Source organism: Amphiura filiformis, chromosome 8 (assembly GCF_039555335.1).
Source record: "Amphiura filiformis chromosome 8, Afil_fr2py, whole genome shotgun sequence".
In the NCBI taxonomy this organism is placed as follows: domain Eukaryota; kingdom Metazoa; phylum Echinodermata; class Ophiuroidea; order Amphilepidida; family Amphiuridae; genus Amphiura; species Amphiura filiformis.
The window spans coordinates 26145106-26170030 of record NC_092635.1 but is presented as its reverse complement, the minus strand read 5'-3'; the positions used below and the strand labels follow the sequence as shown (position 1 = coordinate 26170030).

Sequence of the window (24925 nt, the reverse complement as noted above, 5' to 3'; positions counted from 1 at the left end):
CCAAAACCAAACTTGAGTACCCCCCGGTGGAAGACATGACCTTAAATCTCCCAAAGGGGGGCGGGGTGTAGATTTCAAATGGAATCACCCATTCCCATTTGAAATTCACACACCCTGTGTGGAACATGACGGCAGTGTCTATCATACAGGGAGTATGGATTTCAACTGGAACTGCCCATTGTAAACATCTTGAGGAAGTCCCTGGCAAAATGCCCTAAAAGAGTAAACAAAAAACTTATATACCACTAATCCTCATATATTTTAATTCTATCCAGTAGCTTTTTAATGTTTTTATTTATCTTTCAGATTTGAGGTCATCTCAAGGATTTCTTGAAGATGCAAATGAGGTGGTTATGAGTGGAAATAGGTAACTCTATTATCTATAAAGATGTTTTGAGGTGAAATATTTGATGTAAATAAAACTATTTCATTATTTAAGCACAGGTCTGTGACCTCGATGTTTGGAATACAGTGCTATTAACTCAAGTGGCATACATCTTACAAATATTTTGGTGTAAAGCACTTCTATTTAAAAAGACCCCCCCACCACACACACACACAACACATTTGTTTTAATCCTTTATGAATTACTTTCTTTTTGCTTAATTTGTGTATTTAGAATATTCTATTCCTAATTCCAGAAAAATAAAGAACTAATTTTTTTGGATTAAAAAAAATATTATCTTGCTTTGACAAATTAAACAGCTATAAATCCTAATCCTTTAGTTAGTTCTACCTGGCAATAAAAGTCAAATTTTAATATTTGGCCCATTTTTGAAAATAAGGGCCAAAAACATGCATTTTCAGGGTATGCAGTGACAATAAAACCCAAAGACTTATACTAAGCCTGGGGATACTAAGACTAATTGCAAGTTTTGCATTCTAGTTTTTGGAAAAAACATTTTCTAGTATCTTTTTTTACCAATTATCAAAATTAACATAAAAAATAAATTTATGAGCAAACTCATAGCCTATACTGATACTCCAAATTTTGAATGCTTAGACTTGTGCAAAATCTTTGACTTTTGTGACTGCAATTGTAAGAAATCATGCAAAATTGCATGTATTTGGCCCATTTTCCCTTAAATGGCAAAACTATTAAAATTTTACTTTTATTGCCAATTAGAACTAAGGAGTCTGGAGTAAGCTATGACTTCTTCCAAAGAAAGATCACCACCAACATTGCAATCAAAACTAATAAAATCCAACCAATTACTTGAGTATTTCTTCTGCAGGGAGTAAACTTTCCTCCCAGGCTTCTGATACACCAAGCACATCTTCACGTTGCAAAATGTTTACAAAATATCATCAGCATTTTGGCATCTACTCTTTCTGGGCCTGGTTATGGAACAGCTGCTATATTGATATTCTCCCCAAATGCCTAAATGCATCTTGATCATGCTGCACTTGTATGTAAAAGCTGAAGATTTCTGACATCTAAACATGTGAACTGTATGAAAATGCCTAATGAATCTTAATCAGCCCATTCTTTATGTAAAATCTTAAGATTTCTGACATCTAGATAACTTGCCAACTGTATGAACATGCCTAATAAAACTTAATCATTCCATTCTTTATGTAAAATCTTAAGACTTTTGACATCTAGAGAACATGCCAACTGAGAGACCATGATGGGCAATTAACAAACATAATTTGTTCAACATGCGCAACTATCACAAAGGTTATTTTCAGATCAGTTTCAAAATTTCACAGATGTAAGAAAAGTAACACATGGATATCAATTGTACAGATTTTGAAGAAGTCAAGCCATATTTTCACTTCAACAGGTCTTACGGTTCCTGAGATACACGGCAAAATATGAAAAGACTAATAAAATAAAATTTGGCATTCATGCAACATTTGAAATCCTTGATCGATTCCTCTACAATGCACAGTTGATTGAGAAAATTCTTATTTTTCTTAGTAAGCAGCTGCTAAAAGGGGTTGTAGGGTTAAGTATATCATCTAATCCATACTAAGCTATCACCATTTAAGGTATCCCATACAGAAATTAAAGGAGCAATATATCTTGTACTTTATTCCCTATAAAGGATATTTTCTATTGTAACATTTGTGAGAATCTTCACCTGAAGATCCTGAAATGTTAATGAATTTTAGATTTCCACCGTAGGGCTTTTTGGCTTTATACTAGTTGCCCCCACTTGTTTTTAAAAGCCATTTACATACTTCTATCCACCCACATGCTTTTAGAGTAAATAACCTTTAATCATAACATGTTTTCCTTTTCTTTTTTTCACTGGAAGGAAGGGTTACATGATAAACCAACTAAATATAGGCTTAATATGACAATTTTATGATACTGTTAAGCAATGTTCTAATTGTTATGACCTTGTTATCTATATGTGATGTGATGAAGCAAAATCAGTCGGATGTCATGTATATTGATTCTCAGATATAGCCAAACAAAGACAATAATTTCTTTTGTTGCCTGTTGTTTTGGAAACACTTCAACTGTTCAATCTTTGGAACTAAATGTTCAATGTCAATGGGGTTGACTTTACTTGATCAACAGTGTTGCCAAAACTTTTCAGTGTCAAGGCGCGGCGCATTGACTCGCCATGCCGCGGTAAAGGATTCTCAAGTAGCCCAATTTTTAAGCTTCCAAAAAGCGCCCAATACCGGATATTTGGGCGGATTTATCCGAATTTAGAACGCAAAACACCCAATTGGGCGGAAAAGCACTTGACTTTGAAACTTCCGGTACTTACTGGGAAGTTACTGACCAATCAATAAATGGTCACAAAACCCATTGTAATTTCAATTTGGAGCTTCAAAGACTCAAAACCTTTATAAATCGGCTAAATTGAAAGGAAAATACATCAAATTAGTGCCGCGGCCTGAGACTGCAAAAGTAGCCCAATTTTAGACAAGTAGCGGCATGCTTTTTGAGTAGCGGCAAGTGATCGCCAAGTAGCCCAATTGTGCGCCTAAGGCGCGGCGTTGGCATCACTGTTGATCAAACCACATATATCAGAACTACTTAATATATATCAGTCAATACATCAGTAACAGATATGAAATATATGAAATAAATAAATAAATTTTATAAACCCCTGCCAAAACATGCATGCCCCTCTCCCTTCTCTGCCTACCAAAAATTGCTTTCCCTCCCTCCTGGCCTGCCCAAAAATCTTTGTCCACCATTGCACATGGCTATTTTTTTATCCTTATTTGTAAATCTTAAATATTCTAGACATCTAATGCGTACGAAGCGGGCACGAAAGTTTGCATATTAAAGTATTTCCGTATTTTTTTCCTAAGACTTTTAAGAGAATTTTATTTAAAAGATACTCCCCGTCAGCTTGCCAAAATGCCAAAATTGATTGTACCCTCCTGTTGGCTTGCCAAAAAATACCCCCCTCCCAATTTACTCTCCCCCTTGGCTCATAATTATTGCACAGCCTCTCAGGCACAAAAAAAATGAGTATAACAAAAAAAAAATCTGGCGAATTTTATGACTAAGCACTGAATGAGCTCTTAATTTTGCTTATCTTTAATAATTTACTAGAGTAATTTCTACTTTGTCAGATCCATTTAATATCATCTATAGCATAATATCTTTACCATATGGTTGTTATATAAGATGACACGGTACTGTTCATAAATGTCTGGTAAAGTACACGCTTATTCACATCATTACATTTCTCATTTCATCGATTAGATAAAGAAGTTAATTGATCATCACATTGTCTGCAACTTCTTAATAAGATTTATTCATTTGGGATTTATTACTTAGATAAACAAAAATATATCTAGAATTGGTCTATAATTTTTAAGGGTCTTCTGCTAGTAAATACTAATTTGCAATAAATTGTTCAGATTTAGAAAAACAAAAAATGTGCAAGGCATAGATGCAAACATGCTGGAAGGAAAAATTGTGAAAACCCCAGCCAATAGGGTCAGGTCCATGGGATGCCTTACAGGGTCTAATTCCTCACCCACTAATGTATGCCTTGGCTTAGTTTACTGTACGCTGAAAATCCTGTGTGCAAGTCTATACTGCTCATGTGGTTTTTTAATATTTGCAAATGTTTGGTTTTGTAACAGGAATGGAAAGCACATGTTTGGACTTTTTAGTCTATTTTCCTTCCCCGAAATATCATTTACTAATTTGTATAAACTTATATTATTATTATTATTATAAGAAATGTGTGTTATGATGACCCATAAAACAGTACAGAACTTCCTGAGGGGTATCCACTAAAATAATGTGTTTTTATTGATACCAACTAAACAAAACAGATTTCAGCTCTAAAATTTCGCTGAGGTTATAAGAAAAATATGAGCTTTCTCCCTGATACAAATTTGTCTCAGCTTTCTCCAGACACTTTTTTGTAAAAGTAAAATGTAGAGAGTGGTTAGGCTATCAATCGGGTCACATACCTTTAAAAGGGCCTTCCAATGTTACTTTCTCTTAATATAACTGCTGAAGACCCTGACTGCATACATAATGCATCTCCTAATACTGATCCTAATTAATCTGATAAACTTAGTCCTAATTAATCCTAGTCCTGAAGATATGGGAACAGCTCAATACCCTATCTCACTCATCTCCTTAATTAGTGCATCTCATCATGTTCATATTCAGCTGGTGTGTTTAAACTGTGATTTTATGACAGCATTTTTATCTTGATGTATTCAATTTGTCCCTTATAATTTGGCTGGTCCAATTTATGTGCAATATTTTGTTATGTTATTTATTAATTACTGCTTTATAAAATTAAATTCTTTAGAGCATCTGTGGTGTGTGGGTGTGTGTGTATATAGTGGACTGATAGTTGGGGTGTGTGTGTATGTAAGGTGTGTGTGGAGATATAGGGGTGTGTGAGCTGTATGAGTGTGAGTGTGAGATTTTGCCTCAACAAGTGCAATTAATTTCTTTGAGTAATTTTATGGTGTTTTTATGTATATTTTATATGTGTTTTTTATGTCTTTTAATGTAAACAATGCAAATGTAATATTTCATGTAATTTGGCCTACGGGTCACAAATTTGAAATAAATTTAATCTGAATCTGAATCTGTCCTAACCATTCAATCATAGCCCTGATTCTCAAGCCTTTATGCACATGGCAACCCCGATTCTTTGTCATGTCAAAATAGGCCACAGTAGCACATTTGTAATTATAAACAAAATATATAAATAAAATAGTTGCTCTTTGTGAAGATTTTGATCATGACATTACATGCATGGTTGTCTGTTTTCCAAACATGACCTAAACATCAATTCTGACTGACAGATCGGGTTTCAACCAAATCAGGAGATAATGTTCCCAAGACATGAAAATATTTCATTCTTGTAGCTCTTACACCTGAGTACCAATTAGTCATATCTGGAGCCATGAATTCACAGACTTTATCAAAACAATTCACAACACTTCAAGTTGTTACCCCAACTGTAAGATGACAGCTGAAATTTCATCTCAAACATTTCATAGTTTTCATAATGAAAACAAATTTATTATGGGATTCAAGTGAAAAAATCTTGAGTGAAGTTTTTAATGGAAAAAAGATTTATAGACTTTATATTACATTACACCTATGAATGAAAAATGTGAAAATTAAGCTTGTTGAAGCTAGCTTCAACTTCCAAGCTTTACAGAGAATAACAACCATTAACTTAATGCATACATCTAAAATTATATCATTCATAACCAAAATTCAGGTGTGAGATACAATCCAATTTATCACTTCAAATAGCTGTAGATTTTGTACTTCAAAACATTCGCAGAATTGCAGCAAAATGACAGGTGTTCTTTAAGATAGATATAATTGATTGCTTGAGTACAAGGAAATCCTTTGGTAGCTGCCATATGTAACTTTATCTTCATATGTGAAGCTCAAAATGCAAATTAATTGACCTTTTTAGTCAAATGACGATATCTCAGGCCTAATGGCAAAGAATTATGGGATTTACCGAAAAGGTCAATTGGTTTATCACCACACTAGAGATTCCCTCCCTATTAGTTCTGTCCATGGTCTAGGGGCCACTCAAAACTCAATGTGTTACCAATGTGCAGAAATTCGCTGAAAAAGGTAGACATTTTAAACTTCATCACAGACTGTGCAGATTGTGGTTAGGTCTCAATTTCAGGCTCCTTTATTAAAAGAGCATGCAATTGTACAATCAACCAGCAAGTCACTCTTTAGTGTAGGAATTTCAATGATAGGGATATATTAAACTCTTTGTCATTTCACCCCAAATGTCAAACACATAAAAACAAAATCTTTTATCCTAAACAGTGGTCAGTAAAACAGGATCCCTTTTCAAGAAGATTTCAATGATTAGTGATTAGGGTTGGTATTTTCATATGGAGTGGGTCAGTGTTTTAGGTTAGAACTGTGAGGGCCTGCTTGAGGATGGTAACACATGATAGTATACAAGTGCCGGTCCAGGGTTAATGTTAGGTCCAAAAAGCAATGGAGTCCAGTTGGCCTCAACAAGCTGACAAATTTGAAAATTATGGCATCGCGAAGAATTGTGTTGGGTCTGTGGACAAGTTGTAATAAATTTTTTACCTTGTGTTAATATCCTAAAGTAGTGCTCTTGTGCTATGCAAACAAATTGACAGTCATCAACAGTAGTCCTCATAACTCCATGGTGATACTGTGATTCCATGGTAGGCTTCACACCAAAACTACCGAAGAAAGAAGCAAAAAGAACATTCAAATATGGGCTATGATTAGAATGCTGATGGAACATATGAACAAATGTCACTGCCATTATGTGACACTTTATAAGGGACGATAATTTGAATATAAACCAAGGTAGCTTGAGGTTGTGGGTTTGAATCCTTGCGGTTCAGTGATTTGCTCATCCGGGCGATCATGAAATTCCTCAAAATTCAGATTATGGTACCTTTGTCATTGTCATCTAGATGTGCTAACATAGCCTACTAGTGGTTAACTCAAAGCCATGTATTTAAGACAAAATAAGGCATTTAAATGAATCTGTAATTTATACACTGACAGTATATAAATTAGCTACATGTATTTTAATGGGGCCTCAACATTGTCAATACTGCTGTTTTCCTCATTTTTGCCAATTTTGTTCATTTCAAAAATACCTAATGACAATTTTAATGACTTATCCTTCACTTCTAGACAATTTACAAACAATTGCAGTTTTGTACTTTCGCTGGGATTACTGAAAGGGCCTTTAAGAAATGCTCTTCACGCCAACTGCCTCTCCCTACCCAGGTGAACAAATGGGTACTGGCTTTATTCAATGTCAGGAAGGTAACAGACTCCCTGTGTCATAGAGATCCCCCTCAGTAATATTACATATATTTTAATACAAACCATTTGCCTAAACTACTCCACTGAGGTAAACAGGATGAACCTGTGTTCACAGGCCGGAGTGCTCATTTCTCTTTCGAAGCGATTAGGCCTCTCCTCCATATAATATTGCTGCAGGGGATTGCTGTGGCACAGCGAGTCTGTTACTTCCCCCAGCATTGAATAAAACTGGTACCCATTTGTACACCTGGGTGGGAGAGGCAATAGGGATGAAGGGCCTTGCTTAACTGTACAAAACATTGACACCACAAGGATTCACACCCATAACCTTGGGCTAAATCATGGTTACGAGTCCAAGTCTTAAACTTCTACGCCACCATGCCCCACTACTCCACTCTAGTCTGTAGATCTACCTCGAGTCACCGGCACTAGCTTTGAAGTTCAGAGTGTGCTGCATTGGCTTAGCGTAGTTTCTTGCGTGTACATATGCGGCACATTGATCATGCAGGTAAAAGGATGTACACGCGGTAAGCTAGCGCAGAACACAATAAACTTCAAAGCTAGTGCTGGTGACTCGAGGTAGATATATAGACTATAATTGATTTTATAAGACATTGCAAATAATCAGATCTGTAAGTATTAATGGCTGTAACAAAAGTCAGAAATCAAACTAGTTCGCATCTGATCTTTTTGTCAATCAAACTCCAGCGCAGCCTGCAATTGGTTAGTATCACGTTTTAGGGTGGTGCTTAAGTGGTGCCTTTATTAGTTACGCAATACTTACCAATCATGAGCCATGGAGAATTTGATTGACAGAACTATTTTTTTTATTTCAAACTTCCGAATTTGAATCTATTGATCACATGACTAAATGAATCGTGATAAAATCACAAACCACTGAAAATAAACAAAAATGTCCATGTCTTTTCTTCAGTGGAATATTAAGAACACAAGCAGCTCATCTGCAAGAGGTCATGCTACTAGAATGATGTCACCAGATGACCCCATACGGGATCAGTCGACTTATTCCAGAAAGCAGGATGAAAAGATTGATTAAAACCGCTTAAAAACCATTAAGTATCCTATCACAAAATTGCCATAAACTAAAATTTAGAGAAAATCTCTAATTTTGTCAACTTACCTGTCTCCTAGATGTAGTTGATCTATAGCATTCTCATTTCTTGTAACTTCCACATGACCATTTAATATCACTGACCAGGAGTCCAGCTACAAATTGGGAAACAAAACCACAAAAGTTGGTTACATTACACAGGGTTTTCTTTTATCAAAGTGCATTGACACTAATATCAAAGATGCAACTTCGCTTTTAACACATGCTGTATTATTTCAATTTGTGGGCACTTTATTTCACAAATTACCACCAAACCTTTTTCCAGAAACTTATATTTCACAAATCTAAAAATTCAGTATTACTTCCAAACTTGTTAAAATGCAAAAATGTTTCATTTGAAATCACTTGTCACAAAATTAAACACCTTGCATGATACGGTAGCCGATGTCCTGAATGTTTGAATTTAATCATGTCAGGCCATAGACTGTAATAAAAACAAATAGGCAAAAAAAACCTGCAAGTGTGTGGAAAAAACGTCTGAAAAATGTGCCACAAAATTAACTTTAAAAAGTTAGAAAACAGACTGAAATTTTTGAAAAATTTAAACAATACAAGCACATAAATTTGGGTTTAAACCTGGAAATTTTCATGCCTGTCATGTACAAAATCATTAAAATATTTAGTTCAACCTCTTCACAGCAAACTGCAAATTATACTTGAATTTTAGACAATACATTTTCAGGCAATATAAATTACTGTATACTGAAGTTGGATACTGGATACTTGGAAGTTATTGGATTGGAGACTTACCATCTTAGCAATTATAATGGAAATCTTGCAAAGTTTGTGGAAACTACCCTGCAAGACTTTTTGCGCTCTCTTGGATACCTCCTGACCACCGGTAATATCCAATATCATTTTTACGTTAATTGTTACAAACTTACGCCTTATCACATGTTCCTTCATATGACCAATGTTTATGTTATTAATGGTCATTACACAATACATTCTTGATTTCATATGCTACTGGTGTCTAATATATATATTGGGAAACAAAAAAGTACTTTAGTTGATAACTAAACTCAATCAAAGGAAGCCAGGGTAACTTTAGGAGCAAAGGAAGTTTGGTAATACTAATATTTAAGAATGAAAGTGCTTTGAGATATGTCAAAAAAATACCCAGATGATTACACAATACTTTTTTATATATCTATAACAAAAAATGCTTAATTAGTGATATAAACAAGGTTTTTTTTGCATCTTTGTTGTTTGCATGTTTGATTGAAGATTTACAAATTAAATGTAATTAATTAATCAATTAAAAAGTTTTGTGACATTGTTTAATTTTAGCCCATATTCCCCTGTTATTTCTCAACTGATAGTAATTACTGTCAGAGCAGTAATTTTCAAATAATTAATTTTCACATTTTTAACCTTTTTCCCTTAACATGTTGCACTGCCATGTTTTCTATTTATATTATACTTCCCATATTTTATACATAAACTTACATACTAAATGTTTATTTGATCTAATATTTTTAGTAAAAAAATATGAAAACACATTTTGCGCATGTATCAAGCATTTTAGATGCAGCCCCATTAAGGTCAAAGAGGTAATGCCTAATTAAATATGCTAATGAATTTAACATAAAACAGATGTTGAGGTGAGCAGTTAAGGTCCTGAAGATAGAGTACAGACCTGTTAACAAGCTGATGACAACATATAATTGACATTCTCACTTGCTTAAAACCCCTAATTTGAAGTGACATCATATATTTTTTTTTTAAAAGAAGGACGTTTGACACAAAACTGAATTTCAAATTGGCCAAAATAAGTGTTTATTTTGTTGTTTAAAGACAAAGGCAAATTCCTTTTATAATGACTGAAAATCCAAATTGTATGGTCATAGCATATAAAGCCTTTAGAATGACGGACAATTTATGTGACAACACAATTGCCGGAAACGCTTGAGCATTTCAAGATGTCTCTCGAAAGTAAACCACACTAAACAATGAGATTAGCCTTTGCTTCTATTTTGTTTATATATTTCTTTTTATCTAATCACTACTAATTTGACATTTTGTGCTTTTTCATGGTTAAGGCCAAATTTAATTTTAAGTATGCACAAATTATTTCAAGTTAAAAATGTGGTCTAAGGCGAAAACTAAATCATGAAATCATAATTGAATTTTATTGACATTATCAAAATGCGACAAATAATAATACTATCTTTGCGTAAATTAAATAGTGTCCAAATTGAAGTATCTGCCCAACCGTAAGCCCTGAATAGTGTACACTGTTGCTACCTTACACTAGTCATACAATATACGGCCTGCTTTTTCCTATTACCTTTTTCACCTACTAATATCTACTCATGGAAGCTGAAAAATTGCTCTACTAATTGGACTAGCCTATCCTGTCTACAGAGACTAAGGCTGTTTACACAGTGCTTCCGTTAACTCAATTATGAACCAGTAATGACCACTAGCAACAATCAAGAAATAGAATGAAAATTCACTGGTGGGGAAAATTAGATGAAAAAAGCAACACAAGGGATGTGTATGAAGAGCTTTCCATCACAAACATCTAGCAGTTAGAGATGGTGCAAGGCTTGTCGATCTAATGGCTACCAAAATAATGCACACATCATATCATGAAGCCATACCAACATGATTGCACTATCTTTGTTTCACAAGGGACGTTTTTACATGTTTGAGGTTGGGCACTGGCGCACATATAGGTAGTATTAATTGTCAGACTTATTGTTGAGCAGGAAGTGCCAATGATCGGTAATAACATTGTGCTAAAGTTCTGAACTTTGGAAGACCAATGTCCATATAGAGCATTTTCATGAACCAAGCTGGGTTGACCCCCTCAAGTTAAGTTGAGGCTCAGGGGCTTAAGGGGGCTAGTCCTCGGTGGGGCTAATTAGGGAAGGGTCACTAATTAGTCACCATATAGGTCAAATATGTTCATTTTTATCCTCCTCAACCTCATTCTTACCTCCTCGCCATCTTTCATAACGACAGTGCCAGCTTTCGCTACGACAGCAAACACCATGACAGCACACAGTGCTCGTCGTACTGACATGGTCATATTGGCAAAGGCCGGAAGGTTCCGCATAAAATCAAGAAGAATTTCTGAAAGAAGGAAAAATGCATGTGTTAATGTAAAAATTTGCTGCAATTAATAGGTACAAAGACAGAAATAAATTGGAGCAGTAAAGTTCAGAATAATTCTGGAATATCTTGTACACAACTTTAATTATAACCCTAAGCCTAACTCTAATCTACCAAAAAGGGCGTGCAGGTTAAAGTAGAATTATGACGAAAGTTCTTTTTAAGTTTTTGTTACTTTAATAAGACCTTATCATTCAAGTAACTCAACAGCATAGAATGAGTCATATGATTGGGGGGCACTGGGTCTGATTGAGGGGCATTGGTAATTTGTGGTATTTTAGCGACGGAATTTGTCAAATTATAATTATATGACTGTTTTGACCCCTTTGCCCCTATGACACTAACGATTGGGAGAATAGTTATTAGTAAGTGTGAACTACTTTTCAGTAAACCTTTTTAAATCTCACTGATACTGATCGATTTCATTTTGTAATGAGTGATGGCAGCCACTGTCACAGTCACAGGGTTACTAAATTTGCTAATCATATCCTGAATTGGCGTAAATCAGTCATCTATACCTAGTTACTCCACTGTTTTTACAAAACATATTTCATACATCAATTATTTTATATTGTTTTCTTGTAATCTATATGTGTTGATGTTATTATTATAGTGTTTTAACACCTATGTCACTCATAACCATGACATCTGTATGACTTCATGACATTTTGACTATCTGTATATGCACAAGATACATTAATGATAAGACTTTGATAGCAGGACAAAGAAGACAAGTCTCTTAAAGAGCAGATTCATCAATTTTATTCCAAGTGATGTGTTCACTTCATTGATGCAATATGTATGAATATAAATAAAGATAAAGATAAGGAATTGGGCCTGGTATGACAAAAGCAATTTTCATTTTATATTTCATATACATATTTTTGCTCAGTTTTAAATGACACATTACATTGAAAACCACCTAAAAATCAAACCATGGCTCCTGAGATATACGTTTTATGTTGCATGCTTGCTAAATTGAAGTAAAAAAAAATACTTGAACACTCCACTTGTATTTGTTTATCGATTTATCTATTTTGTATTCAAACGTTATTGTACAAAGTTTTTTAATACATGGAGAATCTTATGAATAATTGGAAGTCTAAGTAACAGCAAAGAGATTGTTCAACAAAATTTACTTTCTGTGATAAATTTGCAAATTTTGAACTAGTATTAAGTGTTTTCTTAAACCACATCTGGCATCTCCGCTCAGAGTAATACAAATATCACAGCCTATTATAGTTTCATTTTATTCCAAACTAGCTCAATAAATGCATAGTTTTTTCAATAGGAAGCCATGGATTTTTTTCCTGTTTATAACACATGCCTTTATCTCTCTGTCTTGTTCTATAGCGTAATATATGTAGATATCAGCTTAGGTACAGCCTTCTTTGAACTTTAATTGAAATGTTTATCAGTTCATAATTTTCTGTGGCTAATAATAGGATAACAACTGTGACCATACTTTTATGTATAACCTATAGGGAAATCTTGGTGACACACATAAATCAGGTCAGATTGAGAAGAAACAACATCAGAATCATCAAACAGTCAGCATATCGAAGCTCTGCACATCTTTTCTTCACACCGTTTTTCCTATACCCGTCCCATAAAGCACTATATCGGAAGGTGCAGTGATTTTCTCATAATGACGACTCAGCATAACACTGTCTCATCTCCAATAGCTCCCCTGGGTAAGGGGCTGTAAAATTTCCAAACGGCTCGCCAAAAATTGCTTGCCCCCCCCCCTCTTGGCCCCCAAAAATTGCTTGCCCATCTCCTCTCGCTCTGCCAAAAATTCTTTGCCCCCCTTGCGCATGCCAAAAATGTGCATATTTAAGCATTTTCATACTGTTTTCCTTAAAAGCGTTTTATTTAAAAGCCGCCCCATGAATGTGTGCCAAAAATCGTTTGTCCCCCCTCTCGGCTTGCCCCCTTTCAGCTTCGCCAAAAATTGTTTCCCCAATTTTACCCTCCTCCCCCTCGACGTACCAACTGAATATCAAATTCCACACGCTTCATTCAAACTTGGGTACAGACTAAGAATATATGTAGTGCATTATGGGATAAAACACAGAAAAACGGTCCATTACAAATAGAAGCTATTTTGCAAGTTATTACAGTGTGCTCTATTTAAGACTCACGGACGCCACAAGATCAATAGGGCAATGACATGTTTCATTGTCCCTTTAAACGTCCCTCAAATATGACAGTGCTGTTACTCACTGTAACTTAAGTACCAAAAGTACACAGAGATAATAGTGTTAAATGACTGATGAGTGACATAATGCATCATCACCAATTGTCATTATTCTCCTCAGTATTCTGGGTGAGGACAGTGAGGTCAATTGGACATTTATTAATATAAATTCATTTTATGCTTCCCAATTCAAATATGATTAAACAAGATTAATATATTAATGCAAATAATCGTAAGATCGCAGGTTCAGAATGAAATGGAAAAAACACTGACTGCAGCATTGTGGAATTATCACCTTAAGGGCACACACCACTCAATTGAATAAGTTTATTTTGCTATTCAATGTAAATGACATGCACATACTTTTATGCAAAATGAAATGACAAATTTGAACCACGTCTGACCATAGCCTTGTTGGGAGGGGGTTGTCATGTTTTGTGGTGCTGATACAGGTATGTGATTGCCTTTTGGTTTATGGAATGATGTGGGGCCCTAGTGGTCAGCGACAACCTGTAAAGTGTGCTGAGGTTTTCCTATATTGTCCAATTAGATGGGGAAGATCCAAGTATTTTGGTAAGTGAGTAACTCAGCAGGCTCTACAATATAAATAAAACTTGACCTATCCATTCTGCAATCATTTCTGACCAAAAACAAAAATCACAGTCATCTTCTAATCCAATTCCAAGTCAGTATCACACAACATAGCAGAACATTAATTATCACAAAATGATCTAATTTTAGATATTTTATTTATGATGTCAGCATAGACTGTACTATTCATAGCATTTTAATTGGTTTTTATCTTCTGTAAAGTGGCAATTTTCGCTGTACACTAATTTTCACACTTTTTGTGGTCACTGCAGTTACTGCATAAATAAATATGTGAATATGTTCTTTTTGTATATAGGTCTATGTATGAAAACTCAAAATCTCAATTTTTTAAATTAAGCGAAATAATTCAAATCGGCAAAACATAAAAAATTACTCGCACAAATGTGATCACTTTAGAGTATTTCTTATCATCTTTGTTATCAAGGTTATCATCGTTATTCATAGTTCATCATCAGTATCATTATCATGCTATAATTTTGAATACATTACTGAAATGTAATTTTGAATTTGTGAAGAAAAGATGAATCATAAGGGTCATTATCTAATTCTGTCAAATTCAATTTCACTATCTATGCATAAAAGAAAATGCATTAAGCTGAAGCATATTTTCAGGTCTAATATATCAAAGAAATTTTAACTTGAAAAACATAGGTAAGAAGCTTAAACATCGTACACTAGAACATAGAAACATTAAAATATTGTCATACGATTTTCAAAATGTTCTAGTGTGCGATACATCATTTGTTCTTTCTTTTCTATAAAATTGAAAGTTGAACGTACACTTATCCTCCAATAAGTGTATTCTTAATTAAGAAATTTCTCATGTTCATTTTGTGCCAAAACTGAATTTTAATGTTCTAATGCAAGCCAATTTTCTCTCTAAGATGTGTAATAGTCTTGCCTTGGTGCAGCCAGGTTGACTGGCTATGCTACCATCCTCAACTGCAATTGCCAATAATTACTGCAAAGCCTTTGGCAATTCAACAAAATCATGCATAATCCCGTTGCTATGATGCACTTAAATAACCACTTGGAAAATGTATTGAATAATCTCATCGTCTATATAATTTAATTATGTCTCCAATTATGATGGGATTTTGTGCGGGACACACTGTATTGAGGTGCATAATCCAGATACAACTGCATGGCGATAAAAATGTTTGCATTTTTAAACAAAAATGTATCACTTTCTTCAATTTTTTTTAATATTTTTTTCAATTACATAATTTTTTCAATTTGTATATTTTTAAAATGTCAGGTTTTTACATTTGTTCATACCCATTGGATGTTGTGTCACATTTTCACCATTTTTATTTTATTGTTGTTGTTGTTATATTATAATATGTTGAACACTATGGTGGTTTTTAACCAACAATTGAGGAAATAATATTGGTAGGGCAGGAAGACAGTGTAAACTTAATTACTCTGAAACAAATTTGCTTCATTAATTCTTATAATCAACAAAATTTAAGAGATCTGGAAAAGCATAAAATTAAACTAGTGTTAAAATGTCCACTTTTGGCACTTTTGACACAATAACCTGGATCTTGGCCTATTCCCCTATAATTTATGATTTATTCTATATACAGCTTTGTGATAAAGATTTAGGAGATTAGATCAAGATCCAGGTTGCTGCCACTTGGACAGTATATCAGAAAGCATAAAGGTCTCAAACATGCTCATCTACCATGACACAGTTCTTCAAGCCAGTATGTTTTTCACAAAATGACCTTTGAATAGGTTGAGTTAAAGAAACTCTCACTCCACAACTTGAGGTCACATTTTGAGCTATGATGGTTAACTGGAGGTCAATAAACTGTGCATTTGAAATGAGACTGTTTTTGGCTTAGTTATAATGAAGCATGTATGCCCGGGCATGTATGACACCGTTCCTTACCTATTTCATCTTCCGTCCTGTCCATGGGATCCTTCTCCAGGCAATCACGGACAAAGTCCCTCACAAGAAGTGACTAAGTGACAAAGAAAGCACAGTATTAAGATGGATTAGTATCCACATGTGTATATTATACTAGATCATTGTAACTCTCTAATCTTACTTAGAATATTTGGAAATCCATCTTGAGCAAGAGGATTTTATAGGAAATAGTAGACTTGATCTAATTATTAGCTGTTGTTAAGCACTTCCTTTTTTGTGTTGCCTTTTTTTTTCTAAAGGGGAAAATCACTCTTCTTTTATATGGCTGATGTCCAGTTTAATGCTGATTCATATTTGTGTATTGCCATATCAAAAGGATGCACTTGTCAGCTGCTAGTACATGTGTCTCTTTTTACATAATAGCTAGAAATGAATACCAGACTCGTCTCTAATAGTATACCAGATTCATCTCAAGTAGAGGTCACTTCAAATCATGTCTAAAACATGTGACTTGGGGATGATTTGAAGCACGTGTACTTCCATGTTTGAAGTGACCTCCACTTGAGATGAGTCTGTATTTATTCCTAGCTATTATGTAATTTATGTTAAAAGAGAAACATGCAGGTGACAAGTGCATCCTTTTGACATGGATGTTTGAACACATCATATTTAATATACTCCAAGCAAGAATTATTCAATTTGGCATGACAGATGCTGTAACTAAAGAAGCATACATATCCCATAAGGTTTCAGCACTCAACAAAACAGATAAAAGCTGCTCAAAATCAAAATTTAATTTACAATTTGGAAATAATCTGTTATTTCTTCATACATGCATGAGAATGATCATCCATGAAAAACCTGAAAAGTTTGAAAAAGCCTGGAAAAGTGTGTGAAATGAGGCCAAAAACAGCCTGAAATTAAAAGAAAGTGCAGAAATTTGAACAACAAAAAAGCAGGAAATCCTGCAAAAGCAGGAAAATTCTCATGCCTGTTCATATTTGCAGAGTGTTTTTAGATCATTAATTTTATACTTGAATGATATTCATTGCATTACATTTAGGATTACATACATATGTAAATTAATACTGCTATTGCACATTATTTATAAATAGCTTTCATGTCATATGCATTCAATTACAGGTACTCATCATAAGTCAGTGTTTAATCTATATCATATACATATGGTTCCAATTTCCTTGACATTGAATTTAAATATCCCCATTCTTTGTAAAGCTTTCTTCATCACTAAATTTCTTCATCACTTTGCCTGTATAGTCCTATCAGAACCCAAGCATGTTTCTGCATGTAATAAGGATCTAAAAAACAAGATGCACAAGTTACTTCTGCATTTCTACTTTAAATCTCCTTGCAAGTGAATTGATAAAACCATCAACCTATCAAGTGCCACCTTATAAAAGAGAGTAGCTACTCCTTAATACAACTTCCTTGCTTACTTTAACCTGTTTCCTGAACACCAAAACCTCTTTCAATGGCAAACACATGTCAGAGGATATTCTTAGGAATAATCTGACGAAATATGCTATAACTGCCTATCTCCGATGCAATTATAAGCACCTTGCTAGGGGGAAAGAAGAGTTCAGTTCTAAAATAGACAGGAAAGGTAGCTTCAAGCTACTCTTAAAATTGATATTTTTATTTGTGTAAATAATTTTCTTGTGGTTTCCCGATCTAACACTAGTATGAAATTACGTAAAATTAATTAATAGGTAGAAAGCTGGATGTACCATAATTGACGATGACAGAATATGCTTGAATTTATTTTTGATGTGTACGAATTATTTGTATGAGTAATATCACTTAAATACAGTGCTGAGGTGAAACACATGCTTTAAACTGATGGTTGATTGCTCAGAGGTTTCGAGTTATTTATTTTTCCTCAAAAGTATCACTTTCATCCAAATTGGATGTTAAAACCGAAGTTCAACGTATCTCATACTCCTTTTATTTCAAAACAAAGCAATTATCACACATCATTTAAGTGTAACACGACTCGCTTCTTCATCACGAGGCATTGCCCATATTCAATAATTTGCCAGACACCGTCATATCCTTATTCATCATATTTCATTGCTTGTAGTATTTGTACATTTGTATTGCTTTTTTTCCCTTTGTAATTGTTTCATGAGCTCTTGGCATTAGTTTGTACTGTTGTGTCTGGATATTGCATAATATGTGCTATGTTAAGGGGGTACTACACCCCTGTCCAAATTTGTGCCTATTTTTGCATTTTTCTTAAAAATTAAAGCGCATTGGGGACAAGTAAGATATGTATATTATAGGGGCAAGGACTGCAACTACTGCACTGGAAATTTTATTTCAGCACAGACAACAGTTGTGGGGTTACAGTCAAAAATGAGGGAAAACCAATATTTGATCAATAAATCAATAACTACTTGCTTTGAGTTGCTGAATTTTCAGTACAGTAGTTGTAGTCCTTGCCCCTATAATATACATATCTTACTTGTCACTAATGTGCTATAATTTGTGAGAAAAATGCAAAAATAGGCATAAAATTGGCCAGGGGTGTAGTACCCCCTTAATCATATCATGGATATACGAGGCAAAGTATATGTGTGACACGAAATGAGCGTAAAGTTGCAAGTCGTGAGTTTCGAGACCTTCCCATTGCTGTTCTTTGTTTGAAGACACCTGTATATTCAGGGGCTGTGCAATAATTATGTGTACCCCCGGGTGGTGAATTTTCAAAATGGTCTGCCAAAAATCGCTTGCCCCTCCCCCTTTGGCCGTGCCAAAAAATCTTTCCCCCCCCCCCCTTTTGACATGCCAAAAATCTTTGCCCCCCCTTACACATGTAAGATATTTGGGAACCCGAATTTAAAACCTTAAATTGTCTTATCATATAATGCGAGTGCAGCGAGCAGGAAATTTTGCATATTTAAATGTGTTCCTAACATTTTCCTACACCTTTTTAGGGCATAATATAGAAATGGTGCCCAAAATATCTGTGCCAAAAATCGCTTGCCCCCCTTTTGACCAGACCTGGGTTGCACATAATTATTGCACCACCCCTCAGTGGTATGTCCTTTGTGAATGGGGACATAATATGCTGTACTCTGTATTCAATTCTGCCCCATTCACAAAGGACAAGCAAAGAACATCAACTCAACAGTTGGAACGTCTCAAAAGTGGCTTTACACTCATTTAGCGGGAGCACGTCACATACATGGTTGGAAAGTTAGTCAGTTCACTATAGTTTGATCAGTTCATAATCGGCAGGAAATATTAGGCTTCTACCACTATGCCAAAAGTAGACCCACATTAAGAGTGCTGGAAGTTGACCTGTCTAGTCTATATTTTGCATGTTAAAGAAAGTAGACAAAGTAGGTAAGGATATGAATTAATAATTTGTGATACTTCTGGCAAGATGTTACAAGACAATTCTCCAAATATAAACTATATCGATATTAATCCACAATGTTATATGGCTCGCCGATTACGAGCTGATCGAACTATGTATGAATCTCCCTAAATCAAACCTAACCATTTATATAACTTTGTTGCTGCTGTTGTAATTTTTGTTTTTATTACAATTTACACTTAAATGGAGATGCTGCTAAATGCTTCAAAATATATGGTGGAAAATAACTGATATATAATTTTGGTCCTCCAATACTAAAATCATTCTGAAATATGAATTTTGTTCAGAGTTCTTATCAGGACTAGACCGGAATTCAGAAGACATCTCTGAAGATCATTAGATCAAAGATGATCTTGTCAGTTGACATTTTTGTTCCCCCTTTTGGTACATGGGCTATTCCAGTTGAAATCCATACACCCCATATGGACTGCAAGACCTTAATCTTTCAGACAGGGAGTGTGAATATCAAATGGGGTTACCTGAATGTAAACCTCCAATTGAAATCTACACCCCCTGTATGGGAGGGTTAAGGTCATGTCTTCCATAGGGGGTGTATGGATTTCAACTGGAATAGCCCATTGCACTTTGTTTTGTCAAACCGCATTTATCAATAAGGGTGGAGAATAACCTCCCACACTAATGCAATCAGAGGGAATATATTTGACAACATTTAACATACTTGATGTGGTGCTGAAAACAGTGTCCAATCACTTACAACTAGTAATTGCATTCAACCAATGAACTGGACTGTTTCTTCAGTACAAGAAGTTGCAACCAATCTTATTGGCCAATGATCAATTGTGAAAAATCGATTTTGAGTTATAGCCAACCAAAAGAAAGTATTGGTTTAATTGCAATCACTGCTTTTTACAACATGAATATAAGGCAAATTAAAGGCTAATTAAAAAAAATAGTTCCTCACAAAATACAACAGTATAGCAATAATTTATTCAGTTTGTCAAGCTTGTTTTTGGAATATATAAGACTTTCTCAATGAAAATTACAAACAGGGAAAACATTTTGTGAATTTTCTACTAAAATATGAAATTAAGGTATGGAAAAATTTCTCATTTAAACTGAGACCCTAGATTTTCCAATCATTGGGTTGGTCGGAAAAGGGCAACACAACTTTTTTCCCTAGCTATATCTCAAGAACCCCAATTATTGCCTTTTATTCATTTTGTTTAACAAATACCCGGGGGGGGGGGTACTCAGTACAAATGGCCATACTGGGACGTGCCGCAAACATGGGTCGCATTTTTAGGCCGCTTGGTATATCAATGACCCTTATTTTTTCCGTTTTGTGGTATACGCATGGGTAGTAAGTTGAAATTGGTATTCAAATGGGGTCTAAATCAGATTTTGGTATATCAATGGGTCGAAAATCTTTAAACTCACTTGCATAAATTTCACGAAAATAAATTGTCTGATCGTATCCAAATAAGGTACATCGCTATCCAAATAAGGCAAATCAGAACCATAAATTCAGAGCTGGGCAAATCAATTGATAGTCCGATTAGCAAACGTTGAGTTGTCATTGGAAACAGATGGCGACATTCTTCCGGTGTAGTATATGCGAGCCCAGCACTACTTCTGTTTACCCCCGGCCAATTTTGATAAATCACTGAAATACTCGGTATCGAAGTTGCAACAGCAATTTTTTCATCGCTGTTTTTTAAGTCAGTTTTGCCTCTCAGAACTCGGGATCGCAAAACTAAAGTAAATTAACTGCCGATTTTTAAATGCATCGAATCATATAAATAGGTTTTTTCAACAATTGGGTAAGTTTTTAGTGTAAAGTTGAGTTTTATTTTTGGTGCCGAATTCAGCTGACATGACACGCGACAGCACTGCCAAGATCATACACGATCGATGTGCATGGGTCAAATTGATATTGTTTTGGTTCGATAATTCAATGATAATTGCAATATTAAATTCGTTTAAAATTTCAATAAATCATGAGTAGAAAGAAAAAAGCGTGGTACCGTACAAAAAAATATAAATAAAATTCATGTTCAAAATTTTTATTAATTTTTTATTTTTTAAATTTTTTTCCCGTTCTTCTTTCACCATGCAGGGTACAAATATTATGATTGCTCATCCAATTTTTTTCACAGACATCTTCCGTCAATCGACTTTCTTGCATGAACCGAAGGCTATGATGGGGGGGGGGGGGTATGGAGAACACTGGCTGCACCACTGTTTTCGTGGTTTTTGTATGTTGTTAAATAAAATTTAAATAAGTGCAAGAATCATCTTTCCCTACACAATACTTGTTACAAACTAGGCTAGATATTGGCCCCTACAAGACAAACGAACATAAATTTGGAAACTGAGAAAACAAAACAACAATAAATATATTTTGGATTTGTATTCATTACAAAATAAGGGGCGGTGCAACAATTATTATGTGTACGCGGGGTGGTGAATTCTCAAAATGTTCTGCCAAAAATCGCCCCCCCCCCCCCTTTTGGCATGAAAAAAAATCTTTGCCCCTATAATTCACCACCACCGAGGTACACACAATTAACGCCCTAACAAACAAAATAATAATAATTAATAAATGATAGACCCTTGATAAATAGCATAAAAAATACAAAATACAGTAAACAAGAAATAAAAAATATGATCTGAAATTTTTTTACGGTATTCTGAAAGTACTATAGTGGTATATGGATGGGTCAGTATATGGGGTTGGTATATCAATGGGTGGTATTTTTGTCTTTTCAACTGGTATAGTCATGGGTGTCTATTCTATGTTGGTATATGCATCGGTAGTAAAAATCAGGTTTGAAGTGGTATAGACATGGGTCCTACTTCAAAATCTTCGAGGCACACCCTACCCAAAAAAATTTGAGTACCCCGGGAACAAATACCTCATATTGCTTGATCACTTCACTTATTTTATGTCAATTTATAAAATAACTTACTCCTGTTTCACTGGATTCTTCATCATCAGAGTCTACCGTACTCTCCACAAGGCCACTAAGATCCAGGTCCGGATTCTCCCCGCCAGATGGGAAGAGGTCCGAGTAGCTACTGGACATGCTACTGTGAATGGAGCTTCTGTCACTCATGCTGGCTGTACTGGCAACTGTTATGGGTAAATAGGACCTCTTGTCCATGTGGCCCAAGAGGGCTTGCACGTCTTCGTTTTTGCTGATTGGATGCTTCTGTGAAGAGATTAAAGAAATACTAGTGTAAGATACGAGTTCAGGTTAGATATGCTGATGAAGGTAAACATTTTTGGCATAACCCGTGTTAACATGCAAGCACTGCATTCTGGATTCAGATGTCACTAAGATATTATGTTAAGTATGTAGCTACACTCTAAAAAATTTGACTTTGGGGCATAGAAATACACTTATTTAAAAAAAGTCTTTGCTAAGATACAAATTGCATTTCATTTCATAGTAAAATTGAACCAGATATATCTCATTTGAAATCAAAATTAAATTTCAAGGATTTCTTGTCACTAACAAGATAGGGGAAGAAACTGGTACGGCAAGACTAAGATGGTTTTTTAACAATAATTGTACATGTCCCCAGCTCAATGGAAGTCATTTTGTGTGTGTAAATCAGCTGCAAGTCTGTAACAACAAGCTAAACAAATATACTGGCAAGACTTTTAGAAATAAGGATCCCAAGGGCTTCAGGCTTAAGGATAGGATCAGGAATCAAGGAATAAGATCAGGATTAGGAATATGAACTGGAAAGTTTGGCATTCAGGGATTGAAGTTGCCTTCCCTTATTATTCTGCAGTTACACCAGTTACAAAATTCAGGGAGAGAGCCTTGGTTTTCCCAAAATGATTAAAAAATGATTCACATCCTCAACAGCATATGGTATGTGGATATGGTTACGGTTCGCTATCTCTAAGGTTCGCTATCTCTAAGGTTCGCTATCTCTAAGGTTCGTTATCACTAATTACGAAAAAGGTTTGCTATACCTAAGGTTCGATATCACTAATTTTGAAAAAGGTTCGGTATTTCTAAGGTTCGATATCACTAATTTTAAATAAGGTTCGCTATCTCTAATTTTAAATAAGGTCCGCTATCACTAATTTATTGAAGGTTCGCTATCTCTAAGGTTCGCTATCACTAATTTAAAATAAGGTCCGCTATCTCTAATTTTAACAATCCCGGTATCCCTAAGGTTCGCTATCTCTAATTTTAAATAAGGTCCGCTATCTATAAGGTTAAGCTATCTCTAAGGTTACGCTATCTCTAAGGTTCGCTATCACTAATTTCAAATAAGGTTCGCTATCTCTAATTTTAAATAAGGTTCGCTATCTCTAATTTTAAATAAGGTTAAGCTATCTCTAATTTCAAATAAGGTTAGCTATAGCGGTCCTTATTTAAAATTAGAGATAGCGGACCTTATTTGAAATTAGAGATAGCGGACCTTATTTAAAATTAGAGATAGTGGACCTTATTTAAGATTAGTGATAACTAACCTTAGGTATAGCGAACCTTAATCGAAATTAGTGATAACGAACCTTACAGATAGCGAACCTTAATTAATTAGGGATAGCGAACCTGAAACAAAATTAGTGATAGCGAACCTTAGGTATAGCGGACCTTTATTGGAATTAGTGATAACTAACCTTAGAGATAGCGAACCTTCAATAAATTAGTGATAGCGGACCTTATTCAAAATTAGTGATAGCGAACCTTATTTTAAATTAGTGATAGCGAACCTTATTTATAATTAGTGATATCGAACCTTAGAACTAGCGAACCTTATTCTAAATTAGTGATATTGAACCTTAGAAGTGGCGGACCTTTTTTTAGGTATAGCGAACCCTTTTCTCTGTTAGAGATAGCGGGATTCTGATCTCCATAGACTTTACACGTTAGTGATAGCGAACCTTAGAGATAGCGAACCTTAGAGATAGCGGACCTTAGAGATAGCGGGATGTCACCGTGGATATATGGTGCTGGAGGAACGACTGCGCAAATGAGAGTCATGTTTTAGACTAGTGCATCAAGACAGTAACCTTGTAACATTTGATGTGCTATTCCAGTTGAAATCCATACACTCATTTTGGGAGACATGGCCTTAATCTGAGTATTTCAAATGGGTTATTGGGTGACTCAATATAAAACCTACACCCCCTGTGTGAGATATGAATGTCATATCTTCCATAGGGGGTGAAAGGATTTTGACTGAAATAGCCCAACTGGCAATGTATCTGAAATAAGGCACACATACTACAAATGACTTGCAAAATGTTCCCGTTTTAAGATTTTTAAAAACGCATTAGGAATGGATTAATCACTGGTGGATTAAACTGAAATGATGCACTAGTACAGAGCACACTA

At 34.9% G+C, this 24925-nt stretch overlaps 1 protein-coding gene across 1 annotated transcript in view; it reads right to left on the bottom strand.

Annotated features, from left to right (window-relative positions):
- LOC140158866 (rap guanine nucleotide exchange factor 6-like) overlaps nucleotides 1-24925 on the bottom strand; it is a 130171-nt gene that overhangs the window by 41315 nt on the left and 63931 nt on the right. Inside the window, 5 exon segments of the mRNA XM_072182122.1 lie at nucleotides 6539-6657; nucleotides 8400-8485; nucleotides 11335-11471; nucleotides 16220-16292; nucleotides 22532-22774. Of these exon segments, the coding sequence (XP_072038223.1) occupies nucleotides 6539-6657; nucleotides 8400-8485; nucleotides 11335-11471; nucleotides 16220-16292; nucleotides 22532-22774 (658 nt within the window).